The 17,662-nt window shown below is 38.3% G+C and overlaps 1 protein-coding gene across 1 annotated transcript; it reads right to left on the bottom strand.

Moving 5' to 3' along the window:
- Positions 1-8,674: 8,674 nt before the first annotated feature.
- Positions 8,675-9,975, bottom strand: LOC118242647 (CMRF35-like molecule 3). Its single transcript, XM_035534629.1, has 4 exons — positions 9,888-9,975; positions 9,415-9,732; positions 9,123-9,221; positions 8,675-9,005 (listed from the first exon to the last, which is right to left on the bottom strand). Exons 1-4 carry the CDS (start codon positions 9,925-9,927, stop codon positions 8,881-8,883), a joined length of 582 nt encoding a protein of 193 aa, XP_035390522.1. The 5' UTR covers positions 9,928-9,975; the 3' UTR covers positions 8,675-8,880.
- Positions 9,976-17,662: the final 7,687 nt, after the last annotated feature.

Genomic DNA, 17,662 nt, shown 5'->3' with positions numbered 1-17,662 from the left:
TAACACATACAGTAAAAAGTTCTTAACCACTTCCTGTGTAAATCATTTTTTCATATCTGCTGCAGCCCTTTAGTCTACTGCCCTGGAAACTTGAACAAACATTGTACTCATTAATATTATGATGTATTGTAACTGCATCTACTTCTTTGGATGCTGTGAGCTGCTAACTTACTTTTAATACCTATCTCCTTCATACAGAAACCCAAAAAGCCATGCAGTGATTATTAATAATTAATAATTGTTATTTGATTAGAATATTTATCAGATTGTTCATAATTGACCCTCATGCTGTGGAAAGTCCATTAGAAAGTCTGGCATGTAAGAAGAGCCGTAAGCCTCAGCTGCAGTTATTCCAAAGAAAAGACCCCAAGTGGACACTGCATACAATTATAGATTGGGAGCTCAGACATCAGCTTTACGTGATATTCTCAGTCATTCTCACAGTTTTATGTGTTCAGATGTTTGCAGTGACATACTAGTTTCTCAGGAGGAAATTTACAGTCTTCTTTACTTAACAGTCATGCTCCACTTAGGTGGGCTTTAAGTAGATCAGAAGTTTGTCTCTGGAAAAAAATGTTAAAACCGTAGAAGGTATATGGTTTAAACATAATATATTAACAATGAAAATAAAGCAATCGTCCCTTCACTCGTGAATTATATGATCCACTTTCTCTCTCCTACTCTTCCCCCGCCCTGTTCTCCCAGAAGCCGTGCAGTAGCTGCACTGATCACATGCGCTCATGCACACAGCAGTGCCAGTTACAGTCTGTGTGTCTGTGGTGTGGTGGCTGCAAAAAGTCAGTCATTCCCAAGTCTGGGAATGCTGGTCCAAAATAATTTTAAAATGTACAAAGCTCTAATCCTAGAATCGCCCCTGTTTCTAATGAATCATGTATTTCTACTACGGTGCTCACTGTAACTTACTCGCTTTGTGCTCTAAATGGCAGTACAGGCTCAGAACAGGCTCCGTGACAAACACGGGCCGACTGGCCTTATCTTCTTGTAAATAATTGATTGGTTGATTGATTGTATGATTCTTATTTTGGCTTCTAGAAGCATTCAAATGATCCAGTCAGAATCCACACAAACATGCTGCTGTTTCTCTGCCCCCGTACCACTGACAGTGCTGCAGCTAACAGACAGGGCAGCACACTGGTGACTTGTACTTCCAGCTCTCATCCCCAGCCCCTCCCCCTCTCCCTTACACAGTCTTCATAAAAACATGAAAGAATGCAAGGGTAACCAATTAAAAATGCAAGCGTAGACCCATCCTGTGACATGATTAACAGTGGAATATTCACACGAGTCCTCCTTGGAGGTCTCCCTGGTCACAGCATCATTAAAACTGTCTGCATTCTCAAAACTTCACTGATGCATAAGTTTGAGCTTCTGCAAACAACCCTTCTGACTGATTTGTATCACACACTGAGGAATCAGAGAGAAGTGTGGGTAATTGAGCTGTACAACAAGTGTCCTGATCAGGAGAGTTTGACGGTAGTGGAGCAGTAGCAGAACCAGTATGTGTAAGATCACAGAGGTTTGTGGGTAATTGGACTTGGTCATAAACAGCTTGAAAGGGGCCAGAAGGGTTTGTGGGTAGACTGACAGTAGAGTAGACTGTAGGAGCTCTTGTGTCTGAGACAGAATGTCTTCTGGTGTCTTACACACTAGTTCGGTATATGTGATGCATATGGTGTGAACTGCTATGACGAGTTTACCAAATAAATAGATTCGGAAGGTTTATATTATGGAGACAAAGAAGACTCCACTAAAACCTATAAAATGGATAAAAAGGGAACACCTTTTGAAAAGAAAAATGAAATTCAGTAAATGCGAAAGAATGAAGATGGTCCCTCATCATTGCAAAGATTGTTACATGATGGTAAGTAAACTTGAATTTATTTTGGAAATACTAATTTAGCATACAAGTTCATAATATAAGTATTGCGGTTGAAAGCAGTATTATTTGCAGTATTATACATTTAGTGGTCACTTTATTAGACACATAACTATGTTGATGGGGTTATCCCCTCCATTTGACTGCACTCCTGGGCCTTTATTATTATTATTATTATTATTATATTTACATTTACGGCATTTAGCAGACGCTCTTATCCAGAGCGACTTACAAAAGTGCGTTGTCATTTACTCATAGAATATATCCTAGTACAGTAGAGCAGGTTATTATTATTATTATTATTATATTTGTTTTAATTTGTGGGTGGTGGGGTAACTATAATCTATGTGGCTCTTACTCTGGCACTAGGTCTATCTTGGTATCAAGGCTACAGTTCTATTAATATTGTGGGTCTTTCTGAGGGAATAACTGTAATATTATTTAAAATTGTCAGCTACATTTTACTATAGAGGTGGTGGGGGTACTCCTAACTTCAGGCAGGGTGTCACAGTACACTCCCCCTCCAACTGATCATGTGGAATGGCCCAGTTCACTATTGACTGTATTCATTGTGACTTGTTTGTAACCACACCTACTTGTTAGCACATTCTTTTCATTTATACATGCACCTGTGTGCGTGTAGTTCACTTGGTCATTGGTACATGTTACATGTTCACACTGCACTAGTTACATGTGAGTGCTGTTAACATTTATTGTGTAATTTTTATATTTATAGCATTTAGCAGACACTTTTATCCAAAGCAACTTATAATTATGACTACAGTTTGAGGGTCAAGGGCCCAACAGTGGCAAATTGGCAGTGGTGGGGCTTGAATTGTCAACCCTCTGATTAGCCAACTACCTTAACCACTGAACCACCACTGCCCCCACCTACATTAATACACTCTGGCTGTCACACAGAGGCTACAGATTGTTCACGTGGTCTATTTATGACACTTTACTCTTTACCGTAGTTTGCCAGTGGTCACCTAACATAGTGGTAATATACAATGCTCTCATCATGCTATTACTTTGAAACAGATTCATGAATTCTAAATTGATTTTCATCCAGAATAGCATGCCAGAGGTGATTTTGGCAACACCTGGAGGAGGAGAACATGAGTTTTTGGAGGCTTAGAGATCAATAATAATTCTAGAAGACCTGTTCTGTGACTGGGGAAAAGCAGATCTTTCTACTGGTCATAAATGAACAGCATATTGAGCGGACCTGGAAAACATTCAAACATGAGGTATGTGCAAAGATTAGGAGCATACTGTCTTCACATGATGCAGAGAACCTAGTCCATGCAGTCATCACTTCTAGATTGGACTACTGTAATGCCTCACTATCTGGTTGTACCAAGAAGTGCATAAACAAGCTGCAGAATAAGAATGTACTGCAGGGGCAGAGCCTTTTCCTATAATTTTCCCATATTATGGAATATTATTATGGCATTGGGTAATTGAGCCATACAATAAGTGTCCTGATCAGGAGAGCTTGATGGTAGTGGAGCAGTAGCAGAAACAGCATATGAAAAATTACAGGGGTTTGTGGATAAATGGGTGTTGGCATAAACAGTTTGGGAGGAATCACAGGGGTTTGTGGATAGATTGACAGTAGAGTAGGCTGTAGGAGCTCCAGCATCTGAGACAGAATGACTTCTGGTGTCTTTAATCTCCTCACTGTCACAGACAGAAAGTGGAACCTGAGTGAAGAGAAAAAGAAAACAATTTTACAACCATATATTGTTTTTTTCAGTATATCCTCTCTTATATACATGTATATCTGAAGATTCCATGGAGTAACTGCAGTGTACTATAGTAAAATATGTAGAAGTAATCAAAATTGCAGTGAAGTACTCAAGGTTTCCAGGAAAACAGGAAGTTTCAGAGATCCTTCATCAGCTGTGCTAGAAAAGTGCTTATTTTTCTTTGAGTTTCAAAAACAGATGAAAACAGTAGAACTACTGGAACAGTTGTTCCTCCTGCCTATTTAAACCACAATTAAGTTGTCACCATCCCCAGTGTAAATGCTACAGAACTGGATATGATACATGCAGTAAAATACAAACGCAGTGGGTGTAAACAAACGGGGCTTCCAAAAACATGGTCACAAGACAGTCACACATCAGCAGCAGGTTGAGGGATACACAATACACAAAAGAGCAGTGACAAAAACATCAGAGAGGGAAATACTAATACAAGCGTCAAAAAACAAAAACAGGTCAGCACACGGGAAAGGCAAAAAAACAGAGAAATCAGGAGGTCCTGAACGAGGAAGTGGGTTGTGATTGGTGGAGTTGCAGGTTCGGCAGGGAGCACACAGTGATTTAGAATCAAATTGTCTTTAGAGATCTGTATTATCAGACCTAAAATTTGTACCTATAAAGCCTCCTACTAATGAATGTAAGTCCATTACTGGCATACATTTCTTGGCTATATAATCATATTTTAATAAAGACTATTTATTAATATATGCAAAAAGGTTATTGGTAACATACATTTCAATAAACCAACTAAAAGGTTAATCTACCAAAGGAGTAATACTCTGCACTTAAAAATTTAAACAAATGGAGTGATATTATTAAGTGATATGGGTATTATTGTTCAACATCTTTGGATAGCTGTGGATTTCCTAAGGGAGTCATAGATGATGCCTTTGCTTGTGATTTACCTGTTCAGAGAATGGATGCACTGACCAGTATCAGTCTACTGTTGGAGCCAAATTCAATATGTATTATAATGGTTTAGTATATATTACAAATATAAAAGTTTATCATAAGTTAGTATATATTTCAAGAAGTATTATAATGTATATATTTTTTTGTTTTCCTACTGGACCTGCAATACATTAATCAGTTTGTTTGGCCAAGATGAGATTATCTTACATCAGATCTGGCAGTGTAGTTACTTGCTATCACTAACTAGTTCACCTACACACTGGTCACTGCTTAGTCAGCCTGTGTGTCACTCTAAAGTGTAGAGTGTGTATATATATATATATATATATATATATATATATATATATATATATATATATATATATATATATATACATATATATATATATGTGTGTGTGTATATATATATATATATATATATATATATATATATATATATATATATATATATATATATATATATATATATATATATATATATATATATATATATATATATATATCCACTATTTCAGTATAGAAGATACAGATGCTGCAGAGCATGTTTGACTGGGAGAAGATTATGTACAATATGTACCACTGGCAGGTAGTGGAAGTGTCTGATATGGAGAAATGCTGAAGTGCAGAAGAAAGAGCTGGAGGGTGAAGGCAACAGTGGTTCCCGTGGTAATCGGAGCACTAGGGGCTGTGACCCCAAAACTGCGAGACTAGCTCCAACAGATCCCAGGAACAACATCTGAGACCTCGGTCCAGAAGTGTGCAGTCCTGGGAATAGCTAAGATACTATGCAGGACTCTCAAACTACCAGGCCTCTGGCAGAGGACCCGAGCTTGAAGGAAAACCACCCAGAGGGTGAGCAGGGAATTGTGTATGAACAATGTAACACAAATAATAATAGTGTAATATACAATATTCTTTTTTTTTTTTTTTTTTTTTTGCTGTTTTTTTAATTGCATTTGTTGTTGGCAGTGGTAGCTTAGTAATTAAGGTACTTGACTTGCAATTGGAAGGTTGCTGTTTCAAGCCCCACCACTATCAATTTGCCACTGTTGGGCCTCTGAGCAAGGCCCTTAACCCTCAATGGCTCATGTTGTGCTCAGTCAGAACCGTAAGTCGCTTTGTTTAAAAGGGTCAGCTAAATGCCGTGAAAGTTGTCTCTTCTTTCAATGCCATTCAGAGTTTGAACACTAGATAGTGTCAAGAGCAGCAGGTTTACATAGAGCAGGGGTGGGCAATAAATTTTCCCATGGGGCCACATGAGAAATTGGAATGGTTTTAGAGGGCCGGACGAATGTACTTAATTCAATTCTACACAATACCTATATAGTGTATATAGTATATATACTATCCCTTCATAAAAAAAAAAAACAGTAAATGAAACATTACAATAACATGAAAATGTGCAGCACAAAATTATAGCACAATTTAACAAACTTCGTGTACCTCCCCAAGTCAGCCATGCATTGATTTTGTGTACTAGGTGTTGTAGTTACACATTTACTTTTGACTTCAAATTTTCCAACGATCTGACGCGGGCCGGTCAGAGATAGTTAGAGGGCCGGATGTGGCCCGCGGGCCGTACAATGCCCAGGTCTGACATGGAGTATAAGTTAGCACACAAGACAAGCTAATGAGAGAGATTTACTGAGATAACTTTGAAGGAACTATTTATTTAGACGTTTATATTTATAGATAATTTCTTAATAAATTCACTCAACTTCCAGAACAGAATTGTTATTAAGACGTTCCTTAATTACTTGTGGTACATATTTAAATTTGCTCACTCATATCAAGTCGCCCTCTAGGGGTGTGTCTGAGGTAGCAAATGCATCACAATCTTATACAACGTAGTGCACAATTCACTAGTGAATGTGGTGAATATCTGTTCCAAGTGTGACCAGAACTCACCCCATGGCTGTGAGAGGAGTCATGCAGACAAAGGGTTTGGGGTGAGGCTGAGAGAATGTTGACAATAAACCACAAATTAATTAATGACAAATATGTTGTAACGGTGAATCAATTTAAAGATAAACATAAGTTAATCAATGAAATGATAAATGAGTATATATCTCGTCCGTTTATTTGATATTTGAGCTATCCACATGCATGTATATTTCTAGCCAGCAGAGGGCGGCAACAGGCTGTCACTGTTAGACACACTGGGGCCTAATAAACCCCATTTCTTACTAATGAAAATGGAGCAGATGCACACTGTCTTTAGTACAAGTAGTTAAATGATAGAAAGATATTTAACATAATTAGTTCACACATTATGTGGAATCTGTGTGTGTGTGTGTGTGTGTTTCCTACCTTTTGATGTCTTCTTTTTCTTTAGCTTTCCCAGCATTATTACACACACCAGAAGAATGATTGTTATTATGACCAAAACTACAAATAAGGTAATGAAGGATCCTAGTAAAGCATTAGAGACGAGAGCACAGATCTCAATCTCTGGTAGAACAACAGGGGCCACATATACTACATAGAATTTATATGAAATCATATGTGCATGCAATACTGCTATTTCTGCTATTTTGACATTAGAGAAAATAGAACTGATCTGATTCAGTGTAACTACATGTCAAGTTTTGTGGTCATAGCAAGTCAGAATCTTCTCTAATTCCACGACACAAAATAGCAGGTACACATGGTCTGGAAGCCTTTCACATACATTGTGGGTACAGGCCTTTATAGATACATTTATGTCTTTGGGAATGTTTCACTGGACCACTGGCTGTACAGGCTTTATCGGGTTTTGGACCAGTTCGGTTGCTGATAATATTAACCGTGTATTTATTTATTTATTTATTTTTTTGGGGGGGGTTCCTCTAACAGTAAGCCTGGGGTTATAGTTGTCGACATGCAGATGCTACAGAGGTAGTGATGTACATGTATGCTGTGCTGTTATACTGTGTGTGTAAAGTGTGTAGGAATGAGTGTGTGAGGGCGAGGTGACAGGGATGTGTGATATGGTAGAGTGAGATAATGTGGTTTGAGCCGGGCTGGGTGTGTAACGTCCCTGTAGTGATATCATTCACGGCCCTGCCTGTCATCTAAACTGACAGAGAGGTTTTTAGCTTTTACTCTTTAGAGTGTAGTTTGCTATCCACTGAAATGGCTCAGGAACAGCTCACAGGAATCTACACTAGTAAGATTACAACAGTTTCCAGGAAATATACAAGTAGATACATTCCATTCAACTTAGAATTTAATGTTAATTATTTTATATAGATGTAGCTGGAACTATTAAAGATGACATTACAGCTGAAACATTAAGTTTCTCAAAACTCCAGTGTTACTTAAATCTTACTTAGAGAAAGTGGACAGGAGTTCACAACCATGTTCAAGCAGCCAGATTTTAAAAATTTGTTTGTCAGTGGAAAACAATGATTACATTTAGCTAATGATCTTGCATGAATCACAGATAACTGCAAGCAGAAAGCCATTATTACAGAGGGTTCATTTTAAAGAAGTGAATGCTACTGTAAAATGCTAAGGACAAACATCTCAGCTGGACAGGAGACATGACAGTTATAGACAACAGAAGCTCTTCACACTCTAACCTGCAGTGGTCAGTCGCATGGTTCAAACTCATATGTAACCATGGCAACACTTCCTGTGTCTCTCTCTGTTCTATGGTGGTGCTGTGCTTGTTTTCTCTCTTATTATTTCTGTCTCTCTCTCTCATGTTAAAGAACTGCCAAACTCAAAGTGCATAAAGGCAGCCCAACATATATGAACCATTAAACTACTTGCCTACTTGGTCCATGTGAAGCTATTCATATTCACAGTGATTATTTGATTATATTTCTATATTCCTGTTAAGATATTCTAATAGTAAGAATTAATTTATTGTCCCCTATCTTACACTGACCACTTTTAATCACACTCTGTGTATTGGTCAAGCAGTGTTTACACCGTCACTCACCAGTATATCCCTCCATCCTCTGATCTCAGATCAGTGATGGTAATATTGAAGACTCAGCCTTCTGTTACATCATCCAGAGAAAATTTTCTACAGCATTTAACATTAGCGTTTATTCAAAAAAAGAAAAGCTTACAGTGAACAACTACATGTGCAAATGAGAGTGGCCTTGCTCAGGGGTCCAACAGTGGTAAGCTAGCAATGTTGGTGATTGAAACAGCAACCTTCTGCTCACTAGTCCAGTACATTAACTGCTGGATCTTAGGCGCTCTTTGCTTTTCCAGATTGAGAATTAACATGGACATCTGTAATAGGTTTCATCATTGCCTGATTATCACTTTGTTTTCTGTAATGTCCTCCTGGTCTGTGAGCTTTTATCAGTAAATCTTTTGTTTTACTGAAACTACCCTCGACTCAACTGCAACCTGTTCAGCCTGACAATGGTACATACCATGGAGTGAGGGACTGTTGGTTTGGAGGTTCACATCATTTACTGTGTGAGCTGGAAAAAGAACAGTGGAACATTATAAACCGTATGATTAAAACATAGCAAAGGAGATGTAAAAACCCCTTGTTAGGCATGTAAATAGATAGATGTCTACCTTCTACCTCTGCCTACCTCCAGTTGACCATGTGGACTCAGTATACACCGATGTGCTGGGATCAGGTGTTGGAGGGGTGTAGGTGGAGTGTGAGACAATAACATTCATAGGTGTGTCTGAAAGACAGAAACAGACTTCTAAATTTCAAATATTTCTCATATTCAGTACACACAAAAATCTTGCTTTTTTATGTATTATAAATCCCAACTTCACATAATTGCCTCAGTTAATCATCATCATCATCATCATCATCATCATCATCATCATCATCATCATCATCATCATTGTCCGTATCTGCTCATCACTCACCCACTTTAACCACTAACAGAATCTCTGTGTAGTGATCATGCACTTTCTGCTGTGTCACACACCAGTATTTTCCTCCATCCTCAGATCTCAGATCAGTGATGGTAACATTGAAGACTCTGGCTGCTGTGTCATCATTCAGAGAGAATCTCTTGTCTTTAGCAGATTTATAATCAACAGGGATGTTCTTAGTCCGGAAAGTATAACACTCTCCTCTGCAGAGGTACTTCATGTGGGTTTCATATCCAGACTTATAGGGGCATCTGATCTGAACTGAACGGCCCTTGTATCCAGTTACTGTAGTTACAGCAGCAGTTCCAGCTGTAAAATAAATCATTGTGTTAGTAATGTACAATACATTCAGAAGATCCAATGTTATGACTATTCACTTCACTACCAAGTCCCTCTCTGTGTGGCAGGTAAACTAATAATGTGCTGAACCTGTCTGATGATAGTGAGCAGTAAATGGAACTCACCTGGGAATAGACTGGACAAGACGAGTATAAGTGTCCACATGTTGAACTGGGTGGTGAGAGTTCTGTGAGAACTGTCTCATAGTCTGACACGTCCCCCTTCAGTTCTCATCACTGCTTAAAGTGGTGTGTGTAACCAATCACCGCCTCTATTCTCTTTCATTTTTTCAGAGCTCTTCTCTCTGTCTTTGGATTTCTCACTTCTTTCTCTTTTCTCTCTTTCTATCTTTCTTTCAGAGTGTGACTGAACTGAGTTCACTGAGAGTGTGACGTAGTCCAAGATCAGGTGTAGTATATATCTGGAGAGCCATCACCTAAGTCCTAATGTGACCTCACACACAGTGGTGAACACACTGATGTTAAACAATGATGTGAAGGAAGTCTTGGACATGTTTTGTCCAGGTGTTTTATAAACAATATGCATGTTCAGAAAAACAAAAAACCCACAGTGAGCTCCTGCCACTTCCTTTCTATTTTTCTCAGACACATTTCTAAGCCTCCCTGCACCTTTTCCTGTGTGTGTCATTATTTCAATATATACTGTTGTGCTTTCCTTTACTTTAGACTTTTTGCTTTACTGTACATCAGACCAAAGCAGCAACTGTATTGTCTGTGTCTGTGTTGCTATGACAAAGACTAAGGTCTCAGATGCTGTCTGTCCTAAATAGTCTGCCGTAATGACGAACTCATCTTATTTATTTGTTTGTTTCCATTTAGGTTAAAAAAGATTCATGTTTTGTTTGGCACATTGTCACAAACAAAGAGCTGTACAGTTATTGGTAGCTGGTTCCACAGTTGTACACTCTGCTGCACCACTGTGCCATTTAGTGGTAAAAACATTTTATGCAACCTGGCATTGCTAAATGGGTCCTCTGTCTGGTCCCCATTCCCCTGTAGCAATTTTACCCAGTAGAGTTTAATGTATCCAAACTTCAAACTTTCACTTATCTGACACATTTATATAGTACCTTTCTCAACACAAGGACTCTTTACAGACAGAAACCAGCATGTTACAATCAAATCACTCACACACCTATGAGAAGCAGGGACTGTACCCCCTAGAGGAAGGGAAGAGGTTAAGATATTCCCAGTTAGTCAAAGGTCCATGCTACAGTACAGCATACCAGTACTGCCATCTAGAGTTCAGTGAGCATCACTGCAGCTGCAGTACGAGTACAGCTGCAGTAGAGTATGTCTACACACTTAATCTCTGAGTGCAACAGGTTTGTCAGCATAGACTGTATACCCTAATAACTTATCATGTTTTTCTGAGGAAAAATAATCACACAGTAAAATGAGGTTTTACTTGTGTGTTTTTGCTCAGTTACTCCACATCTGAATGGTGTGAGTGCAATTAATTTTATGGCAGGGATTTATTAGGCGTGGTGTGGAAATAAACTAAAATATCATGAATTGTATTGACGAAGTGATTTATGCACATATGTGATGGTGACCACGTTAAATGTCAGTGAAGCCCTTTGTGCTTGTAATGCAGAACCAGATTTTCCGCTCATTGTATTTTACTTTATTCAAGTTCAAAGTTCAAAGTTCAAAGAGGTTTTATTGTCATTTCAGCTATATACAAGTACACAACAAAAACGAGACAATGTTCCTCCAGGACCATGGTGCAACACAAAACAACAGTGCAACAGACAACATGCTACACAAGTGCAAACAGTACAATATAGTGCAAAAATGTCATTAAATAAACAATAATAAATACAGGACAGGACAAATACAAAATGAGTAGACAATGCAATTATTTAGTCCAGTACACAGTACTGGGCATATGTAAAGCCAGTTGTGCATAGGAATCAGTGACATACTACCCTGAACATAGCAGTCACCGGTAGCAGCCAGAACAGTTCAGAGTACAGTGCTGGTTTAGTGCAGCAAGTAGGATAATGTGCAAGACTGCAACAGGAGTGCATAGTTTATTTGTGTGAGGTTTGACTTCAGCACTAGTCCGATGCAGAACAATGAGTGAGTGTGTGTATATGTATGTATGTACATTTATGGTTGTTAAATTGCATTAATAAACCTGTAGTTTATTGACACCAGTGATGTTGCTTTTTAAAAGGCCTAAGGTGGTACCTGTTACAATAGACTCCCTTGTAAACATACTCTGGTCAGTTCAGCAGGAGTAGGGTGTGGCTGCCATTTGTGCTGAACTGGGTGTGTCTGTCTGTGATTTTGGAATAACTAAGTACTGAGGGAAGTGTTTTGTGTTATACAGAGTTTAAAATATACAGTCACCTTCTCCTATTTTCCCTCACTTTGTCATTTTTCTTTATTTCACAAGCACACACCCCCACACACACACACACACACACACACACACACACACACACACAGACACACACACACACACACACACCCACACACACACACACACACACACACACACACACACACACACACACACACACACATATGCGCATGCACACACATACACATACAGTAGGCATACATTTCACATAATTTCTTGTTAGAGTCTGTCTTAGGCACCCTGTTATTAGATCCACTTGGACAATTTCTTTTAACTTGTAAAAGGTTTTTTAGACACGAAAACCTTTAATATATCAGAAAGCATATTAATATAAAAAGCATATTATTTCCACCAGATGGCACTGTTTCCTCCTGAACTCATCAGGCAAATTCCACTGCCACAAAAACAGAACAAATAGAATAACATTTACATACATGATACATGTATATTATCATATTAATACTGAGAGTCCTGTGTGCAGAATCAGCTCACTGGCAAAAGTTCCTTTGAGAGTTTTAAACAGTGCAGTACTGCCAGCTCCACAAGTTGAGTAAGGAGATCCGAATACCTACACACATTTACTCTTCTCCTCCTCACACTTACCCTGAGTGTCTTCTTCTCCCCACACTTAATCTGAGTGTCTTCTGCTCACAATTACTCTGAGTGTCTTCTGCTCACAATTACTCTGTGGCTTGCACCTCCCCAGATCAGCTGTGCATAGACTGTTATGATAGCTATGCAGTTTCTAAGTGAAGAGTTTTTCTGAGTTGTCCACTGTTTGCAGCCTTTAAATAGATGATTAAATGAGCCGTTGTTCAGTCTTATGTGTTGCTCTGTTGATGACTGTGGACAGACTGGGTTTTTTGGTTACACTTAGAAGGTCATTTTGGAGTAAATCACAGAGTCCTCAGCTTCATTGGAGTTTAGTGCGTGGGTTGTGCTTTGCTGAGACACATTTACAGTGCAGTATGTGATGGAGTCAGACGGTTCATCTACACTGGAGTAGATTACAGTGTGTGAAGACCCCACTGTGGTGTAGACAGTGGTGAGTGTGGACGTTACTGCAGTACTCAGCTCCTGATCTTCAATCTCCTGATAGATGCACTCATTCTGCAGAAGAACAATTTGTATAAAGGTTCTATCTGCGTTAATCAAGACAGTCAAGCTAAAGTATGTTGAAACTTTGCACATTACTGTGGAATTGTTATAGCACAAATATTGTAGCATATCTAGTCTCCTTAATAGATTGAGTGTCCTTCAGAAACATTAACAAAATTCAGCGAGAGAGTAGGTATACAACAGTATTAGCATCACATTTGACTTTGTCCTCAGTACTGTCCCTGTCCACTGGATGGCATGTGGTTTAGATCAAGGCCTGATACCTGTCTAGTGCTGATTGGCATTGAACCTACAAGGATCAGCTCTGTCATGCCTGCAAAACAACAAGAGAAGTTATATTATTATCAGATAGCAATGTACAGAGTGTATTTTTCTGTGTCTGTGTGTGTGTGTGTGTGTGTGTGTGTGTGTGTGTGTGTGTGTGTGTGTGTGTGTGTGTGTGTGTGTGTGTGTGTGTGTGTGTGTGTGTGTGTGTGTGTGTAAATCTTTATTGTATTTTTAATTGTTTGTTATAAGGCCATTTATTTAACTAAAATGGCACCATGCATCCTTAGTCTGGAGGTCTTGGTTTCTAAAAGTTTTATGTGTGTAAAAACACATGCAAAATTGATAAAACCCAGAAAACCCTGTTTAAGTTGATCTTCCTGGATCCACTGAGCTTTAAAAATGAGAAACATTTAGTACACACAAACATCTTCTTTACGCATTTATTTAAATACATGTTGTCATTTGTGTAGCTTGTTTTTTATAAATCATCTGCAAGACTTATTATTATTATTTTAGTGTTAATGGTTGACTTCTTGTAATGGCTGACAGCTGATGTTGATCATTATTAAAGACCTCCATTCACTGAATGATGCTGCTAGTAGTTTGGCTTAGAAGAAGGACAAATTGTTTCTCAGTTGTTTCTAATTGCACCAGAGGTTATTGAAGCATTCTGAGGTCAAATTGTTATCATCAGTACTGAAAAATTGCCCAAGGGCCAATCTGGATTTAAATCTTGATTCTCAACCCAGCTGTTTTCATAGAGAATATACAATGCATCCAGAAAGTACACTTGCCTTTTTCCACAATTTGTTATGTTACAGCATTATTCCAAAATTAAATTCATTTTTTCCTCATAATTCTACACACAATACCCCATAAGGACAAAGTGAAAAAAATTTAGTTTGGAATTTTTGCAAATTTTATTATTTTTTTAAAATCACATGTACATAAGTATTCACAGCCTTTGCCATGACACTCAAAACTGAGATCAGGTGCATCCAGTTTCCACTGATCATCCTTAATAGAACTGTAGCCTTTATACCAAGATAGACCTAGTACCAGAGTAAGAGCTACACAGATTGTAGTTACCCCACCACCCACAAATTAAAATAAATATAATAATAATAATAATAATAATAACCTGTAACAATAACCTGCTGTACAGTACTAGCATTCATTCTCTGAGTAAATGACAAAGCACTTTTGTAAGTTGCTCTGGATATGAAAGTCTGCTAAATGCCATATATGTAATAATAATAATAATAATAATAAATGCCCTAGAGTGCAGTCAAATGGAGGTGATAACCCATCAACATGGTTATGTGTCTAATAAAGTGACCACTAAATGTATAATACTGTAAATAATACTGGTTTCAACTGCAATACTTAAAAGATGAACTTATATGCTAAATTAGTATTTCCAAAATAAGTTCAAGTTTACTTAACATTATGTAACCATATATGCAATGATGAGGGACTATCTTCATTCTTTTGCATTTACTGAATTTCAATTTTCTTTTCAAAAGGCATTCCCTTTGTATCCATTTTATAGGTTTTAGTGGAGTCTTCTTTGTCTCCATAATATAAACCTTCCGAATCTATTTATTTAGTAAACTCATCATAGCAGTTCACACCATATGCATCACATCACCGAACTAGTGTATAAGACACCAGAAGACATTCTGTCTCAGACACTAGAGCTGCTACAGTCTACTCTACTGTCAGTCTACCCACAAACCCTTCTGGTCCCTTTCAAGCTGTTTATGACCAAGTCCAATTACCCACAAACCTCTGTGATCTTACACATACTGTTTCTTATACTGTTTCACTACCATCAAACTCTCCTCATCAGGACACTTATTGTACGGCTCAATTACCCACACTTCTCTCTGATTCCTCAGTGGGTGATACACATCAGTCAGAAGGGTTGTCTGCAGAAGCTCCAACTAATACATCAGTGAAGTTTTGAGAATGCAGACAGTTTTAATGATGCTGTGACCAGGGAGACCTTCTAGGAGGACTCGTGTTTGGATTCTGCCTGGATCGTTTGAATGCTTCCCAAAGCCACAATAAGAATCATACATTTTATTTAAAAGAATATAAGGCCAGCTGGCCTGTGTTTGTCACGAAGCCTGTGCTGTTCTGAGCAAGAAAGTCTGTACTGCCATCTAGAGCACAAAGCTAGTAAGTTACAATGATCACCGTGGTAGAATAAATGATTCAGTTACAAGCAGGGGTGATTCTAGGATTAGAGCTTTAGTGATGCAAAGCACACAATGAGACCAGCACCCCCATCTCACACACACACACACACACACACACACACACACACACACACACACACACACACACACACACACACACACACACATTTACACACACACACACACACACACACACACACACACACACACACACACACACACACACCTGTATATCATTCCCTCACCTTTGAAGGAAGAACATCTGACTTTTTGGATGTTCTGTACAGCCACCACAGCACAGAGACACAGACTGTAACTGGCACAGCTGTGTGCATGAGCGCATGTGATCAGTGCAGCTACTGCACGGCTTCTGGGAGAACAGGGCGGGGGAAGAGTAGGAGAGATAAAGTGGATCATATAATTCACGAGTGAAGGGACGATTGCTTTATTTTCATTGTTAATATATTATGTTTAAACCATATACCTTCTATGGTTTTAACATTTTTTCCAGAGACAAACTTCTGATCTACTTAAAGCCCACCTAAGTGGAGCATGATTGTTAAGTAAAGAAGACTGTAAATTTCCTCCTGAGAAACTAGTATGTCACTGTAAACATCTCAACATATAAAACTGTGAGAATGACTGAGAATATCACGTAAAGCTGATGTCTGAGCTCCCAATCTATAATTGTATGCAGTGTCCACTTAGGGTCTTTTCTTTGGAATAACTGCAGCTGAGGCTTACGGCTCTTCTTACATGCCAGATTTTCTAATGGACTTTCCACAGCATGAGGGTCAATTATGAACAATCTGATAAATATTCTAATCAAATAACAATTATTAATAATCACTGCATATCCTGGCACTTAATATGCCAATCAAAGGGACCTACATGAGATATTTTGCTATTCTAATATTAGCCTGTCTTATAAAACATCAGTTAAAGAGAGTGTGAGATGGATAAATGAGTGACACATGTATCTATATGATGATAGAGTCCTGATCTGCTACATATCTGATGGTCACTGTGAAGATTTGCTTTGTTCTGGTCAGTACTGGTGAGCTGAATCAGACTGATAACCTGATCATGGATATTTGATTTAATTAAAATGTGTGCAAAGTTTACAGCTTTGTTTGTGTTTGAGCCAGTGTTTTATCTTTGTAGTTGGAGTCATTCAGTATCTAGATCTGAATTGTGATGGCCATATTTGATGTAAATAATGTAAATAATGCACTACAATGTAAATAATGTGCTTAGAATGTTGTACCGTATTGGCTGCAGCAGTGGGCGGGACTAAACCCTCAGTGGCTCTATTGAACCATCAATTATGTGCAAAGGGCTCTGAGCTCACGTGATGTCCACACCATCGTGGCTCAGTAGCACAAAACATCCAGGAGTTCCATTGTTCCCCACTAGATGGCGGAACACATTTCTTCATTGAAATGAGTCTTTTACTTCCTTAGTTCATAATTTCTATGTGATACACAAAGGCAGCTTTCATAATTTTCATAAAAAGAAATTGGAGATTTCAGCTTAAATAAACTCTCTGTTCTTTTAAATAGTCTCTGCTCTTTTTATTGGTAAAATTTGAAGGGATTAAATATGTACACAACAGAAATAAGAAAATTACATTATTTTATTTGAGACTGAAACATTTTCTAGGCCTTTATGTTTACAGGTTAACCAGAGGAAGGGTGTGAGTTTTAGAGGTTATTTACCAGCTCCCACCAGTGTCACTGTGAGGTTTTCACTGATCCAACGTCTGTTTTGTTATCAATAATTCTATACTTAACCCTCATTCCAGGAAATTATATGATCTCAAACAGCTGTTGTTGCATGAGATCAGAGATCAGACTACCTCAAACTTGCAATAGACACAAAGCACTCTGGGAAATAGTTGTCAGGAGGTGACACAATTG

This window comes from Electrophorus electricus, chromosome 16, assembly GCF_013358815.1.
Source record: "Electrophorus electricus isolate fEleEle1 chromosome 16, fEleEle1.pri, whole genome shotgun sequence".
Lineage (NCBI taxonomy): Eukaryota > Metazoa > Chordata > Actinopteri > Gymnotiformes > Gymnotidae > Electrophorus > Electrophorus electricus.
This window is presented reverse-complemented; position numbering and strand designations above follow the sequence as displayed.